The 17,285-nt window shown below is 33.2% G+C and overlaps 1 protein-coding gene across 8 annotated transcripts in view; it reads left to right on the forward strand.

The window, feature by feature from the left end:
- The window catches only part of LOC145247308 (uncharacterized), a 537,232-nt gene that overhangs the window by 142,908 nt on the left and 377,039 nt on the right, over positions 1-17,285 (forward strand). For all 8 annotated transcript variants that reach the window (XM_080108929.1, XM_080108932.1, XM_080108933.1 and 5 more), the window contains exon 2: positions 3,769-3,877. In XM_080108929.1, the coding sequence (XP_079965055.1) occupies positions 3,853-3,877 (25 nt within the window). In that variant the 5' untranslated portion in view covers positions 3,769-3,852. The remainder of the gene's footprint in view (positions 1-3,768; positions 3,878-17,285) is intronic.

The raw sequence follows: 17,285 nt of genomic DNA on the forward strand, positions 1-17,285 counted from the left end.
TTTAGAATTCTTCATAAGTTTTGGTTTCAGTTTCGATTATGGCTGAAGGAACTCAAGTTATATATATATATATATATATTTTTCATAAGTTTTTATTTCGATTCAAGCTAATACAGTCAAGTCATATGGGTATATTTTTTTTATTTTTGAAATCGCAACTTTATAATATATAAAAATCGATAGAACAATAACTCTATAATAATATATACAAAATCTGCAAGAATTAAAATATCATATTTAAGTGAGCTTTGACGGGCGTTCATGCTAGGTTAAATAAATATTTTTGTAGTTTTAACAAAAGAGCTACAATAATATCAGAGCGTCTCCATTTACATTGAACATCTACAGAATGCCAACATCAATATATTACATATGAATGAGTCCCCTGTGGAATTTCCATAAGTTCCACTAGTTTATATGAATAGTCCTCATCTGAAAAAACCTACTGTTGATTTTTATATGCCAGACCTTTCTGCTTGTGTGGTAATAAAACTTTTCAAATGCTCTTGTGATGTTACACTATATATGGTGATAACTTTGGCCCAAATCACCTCCTGTACCTTCCTTCATCAGATTTATTCGATTAGCAATACTTACCAAAGATAATCAGACACAAAACCTATCTAAGAACACTGCCAGATAAATAAAGTAGATTTGTGTGAACTTTCATAAATAAATCGACCCAGCTGTTTCTGAGTCAATAGGAAACTCACACACACTCTCACACACGCACACACACACACACACACACAGAAAAAGTTAATTTTTTATAATAGATAGATAGATAGATAGATCCTACAAAAGTGATAAATGCAAATTTTCAAAATTCTCTAAAATTTCGAAAATTTTAATTTATTGTAGTTACTGAAATTGTAAAATAAAACAATTAACAGGAGTGAGTGTCGAGGGGAGTCCCCCCCCCCTCAAAGAAAGTCAAAAACATTGACTCCTGCCATCGGTTAATAATAAACTGGTAAAGGCGGGGGTGGGGGGAGTGAATCCTTCATGCAGGTAATGTTCTTGCATATCCACTTAGCACGTTTTTTTATCAGAGAAATACACATCCTGATACATTAAGTAGTAGCTATCCCTAATTGCTCGTATACAATTGATATCTATCTAAACACATGGTTGTTGATTTTTTTTTTTTTTTTTTAGGGGAGGGGAATATGTCCAACACTTTGTAACCTTTATCTGTTATCTCTGTCTCACATGTTTAGTGCATGAACTCTCCTCGCTAGCCTGCCTCTTCTGTATCTATTTAACAGAAACTGCTTGTGAAATTCTAGATGGCTTGTCAGCATTCACCAGATATTAAAAAAAAAAAAAATTTTTCCCTTAATCTCGAAGTCATCAGAGTCTAGGCCAACCTTTTTTTATATGGCAACACACTATTGAGCTCTTTAAAATTTTGATTGGCCTTAATCATCTGTGAAAACAGATGTGCTCCCCCTGTAACGGAGTGCGGATGCAAATAGCAAGTCATGTGCGAAATGTCATGTTAAGGAAAAAGAAAAAACACTATAAAAAGGAGAGAGAGCATGTTAGAGACGACGATCATGTGAAAGAAGACGATCACATTTTATTTGGAAAAGTACCTGGAAATAAATGGGGTTGTTGCAAAAGAAAATATTAGTTGAGTTATTATTTGTCCTCTGTTCCTTGTGATGCACTCTGTTAAAACGTGTTGGGTCTGTATGTAACGTTACATCCTGCTCAACAACCGTCATTGACCCCGATGCTGTGTGTAATGGATTTCTTTTTCTTCTTCTCTTCTGGCCATGTCATCGTCTCTCACATTACCAGTTGCCGAATGGTGTCCAGTGGCCCACAAAAACAAAACACAAAAAAACATAAACTCCATCACATTCTTCAAGTATCGATTGCACTCTGCATGTGTGTGTGACACCATCGACCCTCTGAACCTAACATCTGTATTTTAGTTGTCTGCCAAGTTCATAAATTGGTGGATCATTTCCTTATCTCGACCTCCTAAAGATCTCTCAATCTGGTCCAAGCCACAACCTGCCTTTGACCGTGTCAAATTGGCAACTGTCCTTAATTCGATTGTCTAGAAACTGTACCTAAATGTCAGAAACTGTCACAAAATAATCACCATTTCTAAAACGGTCTGTAAACTAATTCTAAATATATCTACCTTTATGTCCAGTCATATGTCTGCCACACCTTGATTAACAATCCTATTTGACCGTTTTTTTTTTTCTCAGCATTAACCTCAAAACACCTGGGCAACGCCGGGCACCGATTGCTAGTTACTAATAAATAAATAAGATGTAACTTTGTTAGATTTATTTAATTTAATATATTAGTGGCCTGGCAAGGCCACAGGGGAGGCAACCATGCAAAAAAAAATTCGAAGCAAAATGCATCCCAAAGCAGCAAAACTAAAGCTGGCCTGCCAGGACACTATATATACAAATGTAAGCAAATTTGGGCATATTTTATTGGCTTGAAAATAGTTTATTTTTACCAATTGTCATAAAATATTAACCATAAAATAACATAATCTTCAAAAGGCCTTCAGATTTTCATGATATGAGCATTTCGATATTCAATTTGGCTATTAGTGTGTGTGTGTATATATATATATATATATATATATATATATATATATATATATATATACGTTTTATTTTTTATTACTGTATCTTTAAAGTTTCTGTAAAAGTCTGAGGAAGCTATAGACGGCCAAAAAAACGGCCGGGTAGCTGAAACAATAATGTAACTTAACAGAAAGATATGGTAATAAAAAATAAAACGCATATTTGCTCTACAACAGTATTGAGCACTTTCTTCAGTTTTTATTAATTACCATTTCCACTATATATATATATATATATATATATATATATATATATATATATATATATATTGGCAATTTTATAAGTTCCAAATCTCAGAAACTATTGGCCAGAATTTAACAAATGAAGGCTTGTTGGAAAGGTAATTACCTGAATTATTCAGGCGCTATGTGATATTTTCCCTTAAGGTCGCACATTAAGGGGGATAATCCATCTTCCAAAGCTATTTTTGGCATTTTTTTTAACCTTTTAGAAATAAGTAACCAACTCTTAGATTTTTTTTTTTTTTACATTAATTTATGTAATAGTAAGTGTAAACTTTGCCCTTTATGCCGCACATTAAGGGGTAGGTCCATTTTTTTCCTAACTTTTTGTAAAACATATACCCCATTTCATGGTCAAAAAAATGTTTCAATCATAGTCATTTTTTTTGTTTGGTATATGAATTACAAAATATCTGGCCTTAAATGAGGGGAGACTAAAAGTTGTTAATATGATTTCAAATGATCTGAAATAACAGCAAGAGGAGACTTGATTTCAAACTTCCTTTATATTATTTTCAATTTCTTAATATTATTCTTTGTTATATTTATATCAGTTGGTAAGTTATTGCTTTTCAAAAAGTAACCATTACATTATTGTTTCGTTCGCGACTAATCAGTCAGCAAAATTATGTATTTGCTGCATTTTTATTCACTTACTCATCAGATGTTCACTACACAAACATAGAAAAAACATTTAAAAAAAAAACATCTAGAGTAAACATGGAAACAAATGAAGACATTCATTGAGCTTAGACTTTTTCTAACTTTTATATATATATATATTAAATATAAAACACTTCATTATGGAAATTTTTTTAATCCATTACGTTTGGTATGTACAAACTGATTAACGTTTCAAGTAAATGATCAACCTACATATATATATATTTTATTTTTTACAGAACTGACGCGTGACTCCCCTTCTTCCCAAATACCCGGATGAAGAATTTTGTAAAGGGTTTCGAGAAACAATCTTCACATTGGTGATGGCTGAAGGATCAGAACTCGATGGTAAGAACACCATAAAGAAACATTAACAAATCTTTAAATAAATTTTTATGCAATATCCTTGTTCCTACATTAGTATATGGCCACTATCACCTGTAAACCCCTATTTGGAAATATGAACTGACCCAGATGCAAAGAAATAAATTATGGAATTTATGTCTGATGTGATTTTCGAAACCTAGTAGATGATGCTCTTTTCTTGTCCCTGCACCTTCTTTCCCACAGAAGAGACGGCGCAAACCTGTCTCTGCTCTATCACTATTTTCATGGCAAGCGCTCCAATCTATGGTCTCTCTTCCCAAATTTTCACTAAAACACTCAACTAGCTACAACTATTATATATGATTTTCCCCATTGTCTCTCTATTTGTGGCTAAATCTAAACAGATTCCATGAACAAAACTTCTTTCCCAGAACTGCCTGCTTGTGGAACACTGTTCTTCTGGCATGCTTCCCGGTTAAATACAGCATGGTAGCCTTCAAATCTAATGTAAACAAGTTCCTGTTAAGCTATCCTCATAAATCAAATTCTACTCAATTTGCACCATAGGTGATTACTACATCATCACTTTACATCCATTAACCTTTATCCTCGAGTGGCCTTCAAGACCTTAATAAGTGGTGACTCCCAAGTAAAAAAAAAAAAAAAAAATTAAATTAAATGTTTCAGGAATATGTATTTTTTTGTTACCCATAGAAAGAAAAGGTAATTTGATATTTATCTGATTTTTTTTTTTTTTTTTTTAATTTTTAAACCTTATATTTCAGGGAGTTTTATATTTGTCTTAAAAATGTCTTTTTATTATCAGTATATCTATTATATAAAGTAAAGTCAGTTGAATTCTCTAAGTAAAGCTGCTACAGCATTGCATCTTACAAACCGATATTTGATTCTACCTAGCTAGTGAATTACAGAAATGTTTGCTCTGTGTGATTTATATAAATCAATTTTGCATGTGCTTCTCGGGCGTTTGATAAAGACATGATGTTACAACATATTGGGATTGCATCGGTCTACATCTTAAAACCCACAATCGATTATCAAAGGCTGATTAATCAGTAATCAGCCAATTTGCTTTATCAGTGCATCCTTAATTAAGACGTTCATTTACTTAAGGACTTATTGAATAAGAGACAACGAAATTGAGTTTCATTCTATGTTAATAAACAAATTTTTGTTATTTTCGTTATTAGAGTGTACAAGAGAGGAACGGTTAGTATGTTGAAGTGTTCTTGTGTAAAGATAGATTTAATATCATGCCGGCTGGTTGAAGGAGAGAACAGTTCAGTTCCATTTACATGTGTTTATAGCTAGTAGCCGTCGGTACGAAGGAAGCCAGTTAAAGGAGAAAGAAAAGGCAAAGACTTCAGTGTGTTTATGTATATAGGAGCGTGCGTCCGATAGCAGACACAGGGCAAAGGGATAGTGGCCTGCGGTAAGAAAGAGTAAGTGTATGTTCTTTAGCATGATAAAGAATTTTCTTTAGGGTACTGCATGTGGAAAGAAATGTGAGTTTGGAGAGAGCCATAGCTAGCTTGTTGTACTCACGTTCTACATGGGGCCAAAGCCCTAGGCAAAGTCTGCTCCCAGGCAGGGTCAGGATGAAAAAGGAAGAAAGGTTTATGATTTCACCTTTTATATACTCGGTCACATGATTGAGAGCTGACTTGTGATTGGACAAGCTAGGAGGAAATGGATTTCAAATCTCGAATCATGAGAATTAGCTTCTGCCTCTGATGTAGCGAGTGTCAGCTGCTACAGACTATATACTAGGAATCTGCTGTGTTACAAGTGAGCACCTATATAACTATTTGAGGGAGCGATTTGCTCCCCATTGGAGAGGTTGAGACCCCCTGGAACCTGAGAAAGACCGGGTAAATATGCTAAGATTGTTTAATTAATCCTGGACGACAGTGGATATCAAAAAGACTTGAATTAGAAGATATAGATATATATTTTGTTCTTTAATAAATCCAATAACAAGAAACGTTAAAATAATGTAGAAACAAGATTGTACTTATTTGCCTGGAGAACACATCCAGACTATGGCTTTCTGAATGACAGGGATTGACAGATGTCACTGTTGGTCCCAGATTACAAAACTGGTAATATTGATGAAGTGCATGCACACAAATGTATCTGGGGTTTCCCCAGATACGTAGCTGGCTCTGATTGGTTGAATGGACCACCACACCCCAACCCGTCCCTAAATATGAAAACAAACGCCCAGTTTTTTTTTAGACAGATTGGAGAGAGATTTGCGCCAATCTCGAGAGGAACCAGCTCCGAAACCTGACCACCTTCCCTCCTTCCATCCGCCTAGAGAGATTTGTGAATTTAAAATATTTAAGAACTGAACGTGTATATATATGTAAAAAGACTGTAATTTTTGTGAAATTAATTTTTAGTAGATAAAACCCAAATTGTTTGTCTTCTTTCTTTCTGGCCTATGCGACTTTCGCGGTTTGCTTTCAGAGGAATCCGACACAGCGTCATTTAGAATTCATGTGGAGAGCTCCTGGCAGACTAGACATCACGAGCCACAGTTTCGAAGAAGACCAGAGGTCAGTTTCCTTGACCTCACCACGGGAGTCCGGCCACACCTATACTCCGACTATAGAAGTCTGCAAATAAAAAAATATTTTTCATGAATATTGATGTTTTATTTGCTCATATGAAAGTCTAGAGAGTTTGTTAATTCCAGACTCAACAATAAATGGGTTTGGTGTTTGTGTTGCAGAAGAGAGGATAGAATATAAATTTTTAAAAAAGAGAAAAAAAAACCCCCAAACATTTTGAATGATCCTTATGATATGGCCGAAACGAGAGAAGGATTTATTGCCTTAGTATTTTTTTTTAATGCTGATTAAATTTAATATACAAGTTATGACATTAAATATTTTGACTTCTGTGAGAAAATTTTCTTGGCCAGAGAAGGGGAACTAGAAATAAGTTAAATAGCATTTACATACTAGCTGAAGTACCGTTTTATCGTATGCAGTAAGTTATTACTATGACACCTCAAATTATAATTTATCTTTATATATCTGTGGAAGGTGGACTTCCTGGAACTGCACAGAAACAGCATTACACCACAATCAACCGGGACAGATCATTACAAGAATGGTCTAATCTCTGTTGATTTTGAAGGTTTGAAGATAAAAATCCTGGGTTGAATGTAAGTTTCATGAGAACTGATAAGAGTTATTTCCCTTCCGTCCAGGAACTTTTCAGTAAATTTAAAAATAGATTTAAATGATGTGTTATTATTTTCATTCATCGTTGGGTGAAGTGGGGATACAGACATCATTTCCGGTAAATATTTTGAGTGTTATAGGACGTTAAGAGTTAATTGCGACATATTTCTCTAGAATAAACAAATTCCTCTTTAGCCTCTTTAGATTGTTCTAAAAATAAATCTGCTTCTTTTCTATTTCTTCGCCTCGAGGATGTTGCTAATTAATTCCATCTATAAATGGAGTCAGGCGACATTCTAACACGTAAACATTTTTTCTTCATATTCGTCAAAACAAAATTACGTTTTAGATGTAAAAGCTGGAACGAAAATAAAGAAATGAATTCAAATGTTTTGTATTTTCATTAAATTTGATTAAAAAAAATAATAATAATACGATAAATTTTTTTTTTGGGGGGGCGGTCTTGATATTGAACAGAAAGGGCGTGTTTTAGTCGCTATTTGTTATTCTGTTATTCTATTATTCCGTCATTTGTTTTTATGTCATTCCCTTATTCTCTACTTTCTTATTCCATTATTCCTTTAATCCTGAGTATGATATTAAGAGATATCCGGTGGTGAGGCCCCATTTTGGGGGTTGTGGGGAATGTGGAATTGCCTCTTAGTTACCATTGCTTTTAGGTCCACTAGGCTTGGAGTAGTAATACCTGTTAAGGCATCCCGTGTTACCAGATCAGACTGTCTGAAGATATTGTCTTTTTGACCTAAAATGCATCAAACATTGATTTATTGTTTTTTTCCCCTTTCGCATTGCAAAACTTAGGAATTGGCTGATGTAATCACCATATTTGTCGTTAGTCCAAATACTTTCCAATACTTCTGGATTCATCATCAGGCAGAGATTAATCTAACTGGTTTTGAACAAATATATATATATATATATATACTAGCAAAAGTACCCGTCATTGACTGGGTTCAAAAACAGCCTACAGAAAATGGACTCTGATTTATGAAAGTATCATAGGTTATGAAAAGGAAAGGTTGTAAAGAGATAGCTTCGAATTTGGATGTATCAAAACCAAAGCAAAATATGATGAAAGTAAAAATAAAATAGATAAACCCCATAATTTATTATACCATACCTGTTCACACTGAAACACTTATCACAATATTCTGTGGATCTATATTAAAAAAAACCTTGTTAAACTTTGTGACATATTTCCATTCTATGGAGGTCATGTGCGAACGAACACCTCATAATTTTATTATACCATATTTCTTCAAACTGAAACATAATCATCAAAGTATACTTACGCAGATATATATGAAAAGTCTTTATTAAAGTTTGTGCCTATTTCCATTCTATGGAGAACAGGCGCGAACGCCGACCCCACAATTTTATTATACCATCCCAATTTAAGTTAAAACATACTTATCAAAGTATTATGTACATCTATATCAAAAACACTTGTAAACGTTTTTTTTTTTATTTTTAAATTTTTTATTTCCCTACTTTGTGGACCAGGCGCGAACACAGACCCCACAATTTTAATGAATCATCATTATGCCAGATCAAGCATACCCATTCCTGTGTCTGGATACATCTTCTATCATTATATGTGATCAGTTTTCTATAATAGTCAACCATGTAGGAGCCTATTTGTGACCAGACACACCTAGAGACGTTCAGCTTTATATATATATATATATATATATATATATATATATATATATATATATATATATATAACGACATATATGGTGATTCCATCGGGCAGTTCCTGCCAGAAGTGAAGATCATTATTCGGAAGTTGGAAAGGATCAAAAACAAAATTAATAAACAAAAAAGTCTCTTTTATTTAATGAAATATATATATATATATATATATATATATAAACCATTAGATTACTGTCACCTCCCTATTTAATGGTATTATCTACATAAAGGAAGATAGGCATGATCTAATGATCACGGGGCTGTGAATAAACAAATGAAACTATAAAGTAAATTGTTTAGTTTCAATACCATAAATTAAATCAACCGTTTATTTAATAGTCATCATCATCATCATCATCATCATCTTATCGTATGAATTCAAAGATTCTATTGTTGCCATTGGTTTCCCCGATATTTTTCTAGTAAGAATTCTTTCTAGAAAGACATCAGCGATTATCGGAGGGATTACGTGAAGGTTGCCAACATCCTAAGTGCAAATGACTTTTATCGAACGAACTGGATTTGAACTTGGGACTCCTAGGTCGTCAGTCTGTGTCGTTAACCACTTAAACTATTTAACTTCCCTATTTAATATCATCTAGATAAAGAAAGGTGGGCCTAATCTGGTGAATAGCAATGTGAACTGATTACCTGGTTGTGTAATGTTTGAATCCCGTTAATCTCATAGAATCACTTTCTTATGGATTAGGGATGGGATGATTCCAGTATTTTTACCAATTCTGATACAATTATCGATTCCATATTAAATTCCCGATTCCGATACAATTCCTAATCTCTAAATATTTAACTATAAAGTTGTTATTTTTCCGATTACCATAAAAACACATGTTAAATGTGGAGATATTTTCTTAAACATAAGGATACACTTGTGAGGGATGATCTATCGATTTTAGTTTTACTAATAGGTTAAAATCAACAGATATTCATTATTTTAGTATTAATATCAGCGGTAGAATATTTTCCTTTAAAGAAAATCAAATAAAAAAGCCAATTAAAAGAATCATTGTTGGCATCGGCAAATAGGCATAAATTTTTCCGATATCGATTCTAATACCCCAAAAGTTTCCGATTTTTTCGATTCCCGATTCCAATTAATTGACCCAACACTATTATGGATGTTGGCAACCTTCATGTGATCCCTTCTGTAAGTGCCTGATGCTACGAAATCATGAGTATTTTGAAGCACAGTTATCTGAACAAATAAAGCGCTTTAATAAAATAACATAACGTTGTTTTACTTTTAAAATGAACCAAACGTTGTATTTAGAGACTTGCAAATAAAATAAAACTTTGACATAAACGTCAAGGGTGTGACCTGCATATAGAAACGTTGATTTAATTTGAATAAAATAAAATATTCATCAAGTGCGCTTGAAAGCCAAATCACAACATAATATTAGGTTGGTTGGTTGGTTGGTTGGTTGTTTTTGTTTTACGGCATATCAACCCTTTTCGGGTTATTTAATGCCGAATCCAAAGATTTTGAAGAAAAATTTTTTTAATAGAATATATTTGTTGTTTTCACGTCGGTTTATATTTAACCCATAGTTGGGACCCTAACAGGTACTACCACTCCGGGTCAGAGTGGACCTGGGAGCAATGGTAATTAAAGGGTGGCTCCACACTCCCCAAAGCCCACAAGCTGGGGCCTCACCACTGGATATAGTTTAAGGTCATATCCAGGACCCCCGTTGAGGGACTTTTACCCTCTGCAGGGGGGCAGTCGGCGTATTCTAATGCCCCACCGACAGGGCCGTAATATTAGGAAAATAAACAAATATTTTACTTGTTTAAAATTTATAACATAAATATATTTCGGAGTTATATTCCATCCTCAGTATGTTGTTTTCTTTCTTTTTTTTTTCTTTCTTTTTTTCTTTCTTTTTTTCTTTCTTTTTTTTCTTTTCTTCATTGCCATGTTGCAAAGTTGGAGAAAGAAAAGTCTGTTTGTAAAGAGCCACGCGTCATATCTCAGCGGTTGTATTTTGAAAATGTTGGAATTGTGCATAGGCAACGCGATACAGACTTTTATTTTTCAAACTGTACAACATGGCAAGGAAGAAGCAAAGAAAAAAAAGAAAGAAAAAAAAAGAAAGAAAACAACATACTGAGGATGGAGTTTAGCTCCGAAATATATTTAAATTATAAATTTTAAACAAGTAAAATATTTGTTTATTTTCCTAATATTACGTTGTGATTTGGCTTTCAAGCGCACTTGATGCATATTTTATTTTATTTGACATAAACTTTTTAGGGTAAATAAAAAGTTATTTATTTCGTTCGGTTTCGCATGCAAGTCACGGACACATATTTACAACACGACAAAACATGTTCCCTCTTTCTTTCTCTTTCCTGTCAGACATCAATCCTTTGTTTTTAAGCAAAGTGTAGTATCTTTTCTGATACTACGCTTCACCTTTTCTGTCCTCGGTCAGTGGAAGAGAAATCCTTCTAGACTGAGGCAATTTTTATTTTTGTTCCTATCCAGATTGCCCTTTTTCTTTTTCTTTTTTTTTTTTTTTTTTTTTTTTTTTTTAGCAGCTGTATTTTCCCCACATTAAAAACCGACTTTGTGTCTAACTCTGCCCTTGTGGAGAGACAGGTAAATAGGTAGAATCAGCTGTTGTGTTGCAGTAATTCTCACTAGGACTCACAGGTCGTCCAACTCGCTTTCAAAAGGAGTAAGAGGAGGAGACTCTCGTGCTTGTCCAGCTTACCTTTCAAATCGCCATGCGTCTTTTTCGTTTCCTCTTTAGTAGATATTTGTCTGCTGTCCACCGATCTACCGCAGCAAAGTGTGACACAAGGTTGGAAGGTGGAGAAGAGGTAAGCTCCCTAAAGTAGGGGCATTCTTGCCTCAACAAAAATTGTCTGCCCCCCCCGTCGGCATTCCCCAGTCGGGGCGCCTCAGGCAACACGCAATAAACTTGCCCCGCCCGAAAGCCGGGTGGCAAGGCGTGGTAGGGAAGACCTCCTGGGTGATACTCAAGCGGCGTACCTCAGTCCGACAGGTACTTGGCCAGTTCCTGGCCCCACACTTGTTGAGCTGAGTGTCAAGAACGGATCGTTGACGAGTACTTTCTACCCAGTCTTCAAGCCACCGAAGCAGCAAGGAGACCATCCCCACTTCAGCCAAAATTCGCCTATTGCAGCTAGTTATTTTGTAGTAAGAAATAGGACTGCCACCAAAGTCCCACTGCGGTGCACCCCCGTTCTTTCTCTCCTTCTCTATATCCTTCTCTTTTCCTTCCTATTCTTCTCTCGATGTCACCAGAGCTTTTCAACCAATCAGAATCGAGGACAGTTTTGGAGGTAAAAAAGAAGACATACTTCGTATATGGACAAGAAAAGTTTCCAAGGGTCATCACTAAGGCTCGGACAACAGCATATTCTTTTCCTTGTTTTGATTTTCAGGTATATATCCATTGATATCTTATGTTTTTATGTAGAGTGGTGTGGTTCTCGGTTGATTGTGTCTGTGTCGGATATATACTTGAGAGTAAAAACAATGAAAAGAATATGCTGTTGTCCTTGCCCTAGTCATCACACAAAAGACAAAACCTCAAACTTTTAATGACTTGGACATCACGACTTTATTGTAACCCTGAATTCGGAAACTGAATTGTTTTTATGGAATTGTAACTCTGAATTCGGAAACATCTTTGTTTTTATGGAATTCCTTGTCCTCATTATTATTATGCGTCTTTCTAAACCGTTTCCAGCACTCCTGTTCTTTTCCTAATTTCGGAGATTCCCAAAAATGGGGATTAACCGAAATACTGACTTCTCAACAAAATCTACGTATTATGGTACCCCAACCCCCATAGTTTCTCTTTTGCTCAGGGAAAATATTGACGTGCCAAAAACTCAGCTCTGCGTCCCCCTTTCCCCCCCCTTCTTTTCCTTCCATCTTGATGCATATATATGCATTTCATTCCATGACATCACGCTCACGTTATGGCTTAAATGCTGACAAGACATTAACTCAGTACGTGAGTCGTCAATATGTGCACGTGTTTTGGTTTGACCATTTAAATGACAGAGCCAATGACTACGTTATACAAATAAATGTTACCAAAGGCAAGATAAGTTACTCTTTTACCTACCTGGATGTTTTTTTTTACTTCAATAAAAAAAAGTGGTGTCAAAAACATCACAGAATGTACAAAAAAAAAAACACAAACAAACAAAAGAAAAAACAAGATGGCGACAGGTGATCATGTGACACCTCAAGAATCTCTCAAAAATTGAAAATTAAACAGAAATACAGCTATTAAAATATATGGTTTGGCTAAACATTAAATTTTCAGCCGATTTGTAACAGTTATTTAAAACTTATCCAGGTTAGTAGATATGTAACTTATCTTACCTTTGGCAACATTTTTTTGTGACATATTTATTTATTTATTTTTTTGTGTGTTAACCCAATATTATTTTCTTACATACTAGTTTTTTAAATGGGAAAATAATTTTATTGAAACATTAAAATTCTTTTTCCACAAGGTTTTCAAGCTTAAACTTTTCATTCCAACAATATTTATTTTGATTTTTTTTAACACATTTTTTTTTCAAATGTGAATATTTATTTTTTAAAAGTTTTTTTTTATCTGTATTTAACATTTATGTTTATTTATTAACTCTTAATATTTTCTTATTTGTATTTTAAGAAAATGTAATTTTATTGCTTTTATGGCAATTATATTAAGATTTTAGTAGATTGTTTTATTATTATTTATTTTGATTTTATCATTTTTATTAGATTTTAATGTTTTTGTTTGTTTATTGGTTTATTTTTTTAAATAAGTTTCTGACCCCTTTTTCTATATCGGTGAACAAAAAAGAAAGTCATTTCATTATTTATTTTCTAATTACAGTTTCTTCAAAAAGCAGCAGAACTTCTGGTAAAAATATGATTTCTTGTTCAGATAATGACTTTAAAACTTATTTTGGTAAAATGGCATAAATGTCTGAGATTCGTCACTTTCAGCAAAGAATTAGTTTAGCAGAAGGGCGAAAATCTTTTGCTATTTAAAAAAACAAACAAACATTTTTATTATTAAATATGTATGAAAACAAACAAAAACATTGTTAATTGTTTATAAAGAAAAAGTAAAAATAGGAAACTTCTAATTCAAAAATTGATATTCTTTAGCAAAAACATATTTTCTTTATTAAATATGAATGTAAAAAAATCCATTAGATATTTGTAAAAACGAAAATATCGCAATCTTCAATAGCTGCATTTTTGTTATGATGTTTAATTAATTTATAAAATTTAATTTCATCTAATTCATGAAAAGAATTATATTTTTACTAATAAGCATTTTTTTTTTGTACAAAAACATATTTTTGTTGTTAAATATGTTTGTGAAGAGGTTGAGGGGTGATTGGCCATGACTCGCATGAGCCTGCTGTAAAGACCCATTGATCGCATGCAGGGATGAACCGAGAACCGTTGGATTTCGAGACAAAGGTCATAATTATGCAAATATATGCTGTTGAATGATTGAATACAATAAGTAAGATTTTTGTTCGTAGATCATTTTTTAAACGTCGTTCATGTCCATTTATCTCTTGTTTCTGGACAGTTTGGAAATTAAAAATGTCTACATATATTAAGATGTTTGAAAATTAAAAATGTCCACATATATTAAGACGTTTGGAAATTAAAAATGTGTACATATATTAAGATGTTTGGAAATTAAAAATGTCTACATATATTAAGATGTTTGGAAATTAAAAATGTGTACATATATTAAGATGTTTGGAAATTAAAAATGTGTACATATATTAAGATGTTTAGAAATTAAAAATGTGTACATATATTAAGATGTTTGGAAATTAAAAATGTCTACATATATTAAGATGTTTGGAAATTAAAAATGTGTACATATATTAAGATGTTTGGAAATTAAAAATGTCTACATAGGTTAAGATGTTTGGAAATCAAAAATGTCTACATATATTAAGATGTTTGGAAATTAAAAATGTCTACATATATTAAGATGTTTGGAAATTAAAAATGTCTACATAATTAAGATGTTTGGAAATTAAAAATGTCTACATATATTAAGATGTTTGGAAATTAAAAATGTCTACATATATTAAGATGTTTGGAAATTAAAAATGTCTACATATATTAAGATGTTTGGAAATTAAAAATGTCTACATATATTAAGATGTTTGGAAATTAAAAATGTCTACATATATTAAGAGTTTTGGAAATTAAAAATGTCTACATATATTAAGATGTTTGGAAATTAAAAATCGACTCTCCCCAAAATCTTCCTTGCAAATTGGAACCCCTACAAAATGAATCTCCAAAGTTGTTTTATAAGTATTTCCTCACTCTTAAACAGGGTCCCCCCCAAAAAGTCTTAAATCTAATAGATCCCACACTGTCGACCAAGCTCCAACCTCTGTCCCATCGCTGCAGTATCACATCCCTGTACCTGTTTTACAACCACTCCAGTGGAATGTGCTCTGATGAACTCACGTGGAGTCGAGCGTTCTCCTGGTTTGTCTATTAATTTTTTCTATATGTTGTATGAGTTTAAATTAGGTCAGTGCAAAAATAATGTTTTCTTTTTTTTTTTAATATATATATATATAGTTGAACGTCAAAAAGCAACATTATTTTTGCCCCAACCAAATAATTTTTTCTATATAATGTGAGTTTAAATTTTCATATTAAAAAATAAAACAGCCGCTTTTTCAATTAAAAAAAATTATATAACAAAAATGAATGTTTTTAATGGTTTCATGATGCATTGTAACGTGCCTTTCTTTCTTCTTTAAAAGTTCAAGTTGTTTATTACTGTTTTTCTTTCCCCTCGTCTCAACACCAGCTTAAAAGTCTCCCGCTGCCACATGTGTATCTAACTTGGCAGTGCTTCTCTTTCTTCCAATCGCACGCTGGCCACAGCTGGCCAATTCTTGCCTTCGCATTACACGTCCGTCTCCTTCGGCATCGACTTTTTTTCTTTCTGACTACGTGGTGTCAATTTTTTTCTTTTTCTTCAGCCGCAAGCCTGACTTGCCAATTTGCATACATGTTCAAACGCTGCTCCTGCTGCTAATTTTATCTCTTACCACCCATCCTTCGGCTGCTGCTGCTATTTTCAAACGCGCTCATATGCGCTATGTTACAGTATGACAAGAAATGGTATATTAGTAATTTCCTACTTTAAAGTACTCTTAATTCCGAATATGGTATTAGTGTTGAATTATGAAGGGGCCGATAAATCCCGATATTTCCTGTCTTAGAAAAAAAAAAAATCCACTTAAGTATGTGTCTTATATTTCCGGTTTAGTTGAATTATAAACAAAACAATAATTTTTTTAGATTTATTAGAGAAAAAAGTTTTACTATTTAAACATAGGCTTCTTTTATGATCAGTTCTTATTTTTAATTTTTTTTTTAAATTAAAAACGTGCATATAACAAAATTTGCTTCTAAATAAAACTTATTTGAGCATTTCCATTGGGATTGTAAGCAGACAGAGACGAATAATACTCTGAATTTTTTTTTAATTAAAACTATTTTTTAATTAATTTTTCATTACGTTTTTGAATCTTTGAGATGAGGATTGATTATTCGTATTATTATTTGGATTCTTTAAAGTACGGTTCTAATCTTCAGTGTTATTTTCATAACGTTTTGGTCGATGTAACTTCTTCAGGTGTATCTTGTAAAATTCCGGAATCTCCTTGTCGAACTCTGGATACACAGAATTTTTAATCAAACTATTTAATCCACAGGAGCAGTATGCTCTTGTTTCATCTGCCATGACCCGTGGCATAGTAGATAAATTACTTGGTAAAATTTAGTCGGAAAGTTACACTCTTCTGGAGATTGATGGTTTAATCCTCAGTGCAGGCGACACTCAAAATACAATTGTGCATCAATTAGCACTACTACGCAGAGAGCATTCTATCCCCATAGATTAAAGTGTTTCCTCCAAAAATTGGTGCAGATTCCCAAGTTTAACAGAAAGGGTTCGACAGACAAATTCCAGAGTTTGACAGAAAATTCCTGAGTTTGACAAGATATACCGGAAGAAAATTGGAAGTTACATCGACCGAAGCGTTATGAAACTAACACTTAAGATGAGAGCAGTCGTCTGAAGAATCCAAATAATATGAATAAAACTATTTTGTGTGGCTAGTTTTTTCGTATTTACTTTAAGAAAAACCTGAAGTAAAAATTAAAAAATCTGGTGTTACTGAAAAAAAAAATATTTAGCATAGATTTAATCTCAGTCGGGCACCTGCCACGAAAATAAGAAGAGACTAGATTTCGAAGACAGTTTTGTTAAGGAAGGAACGGATGCTCTTAGCAGCTCCTCTCCAGATGTAGATAATTTGATGACATAAATTTAAAATTATTCCCGAAAGGTTTTGGAAAAATAGTTGAATCTTTCTACCATTTCGTAAAGTATCTCACTCTCTCTGCATCCAGGATCAGTAACAACGAA

This window comes from Euprymna scolopes, chromosome 25 (genome assembly GCF_053919585.1).
Source record: "Euprymna scolopes isolate OS-2025 chromosome 25, ASM5391958v1, whole genome shotgun sequence".
Classification (NCBI taxonomy): Eukaryota; Metazoa; Mollusca; class Cephalopoda; order Sepiida; family Sepiolidae; genus Euprymna; species Euprymna scolopes.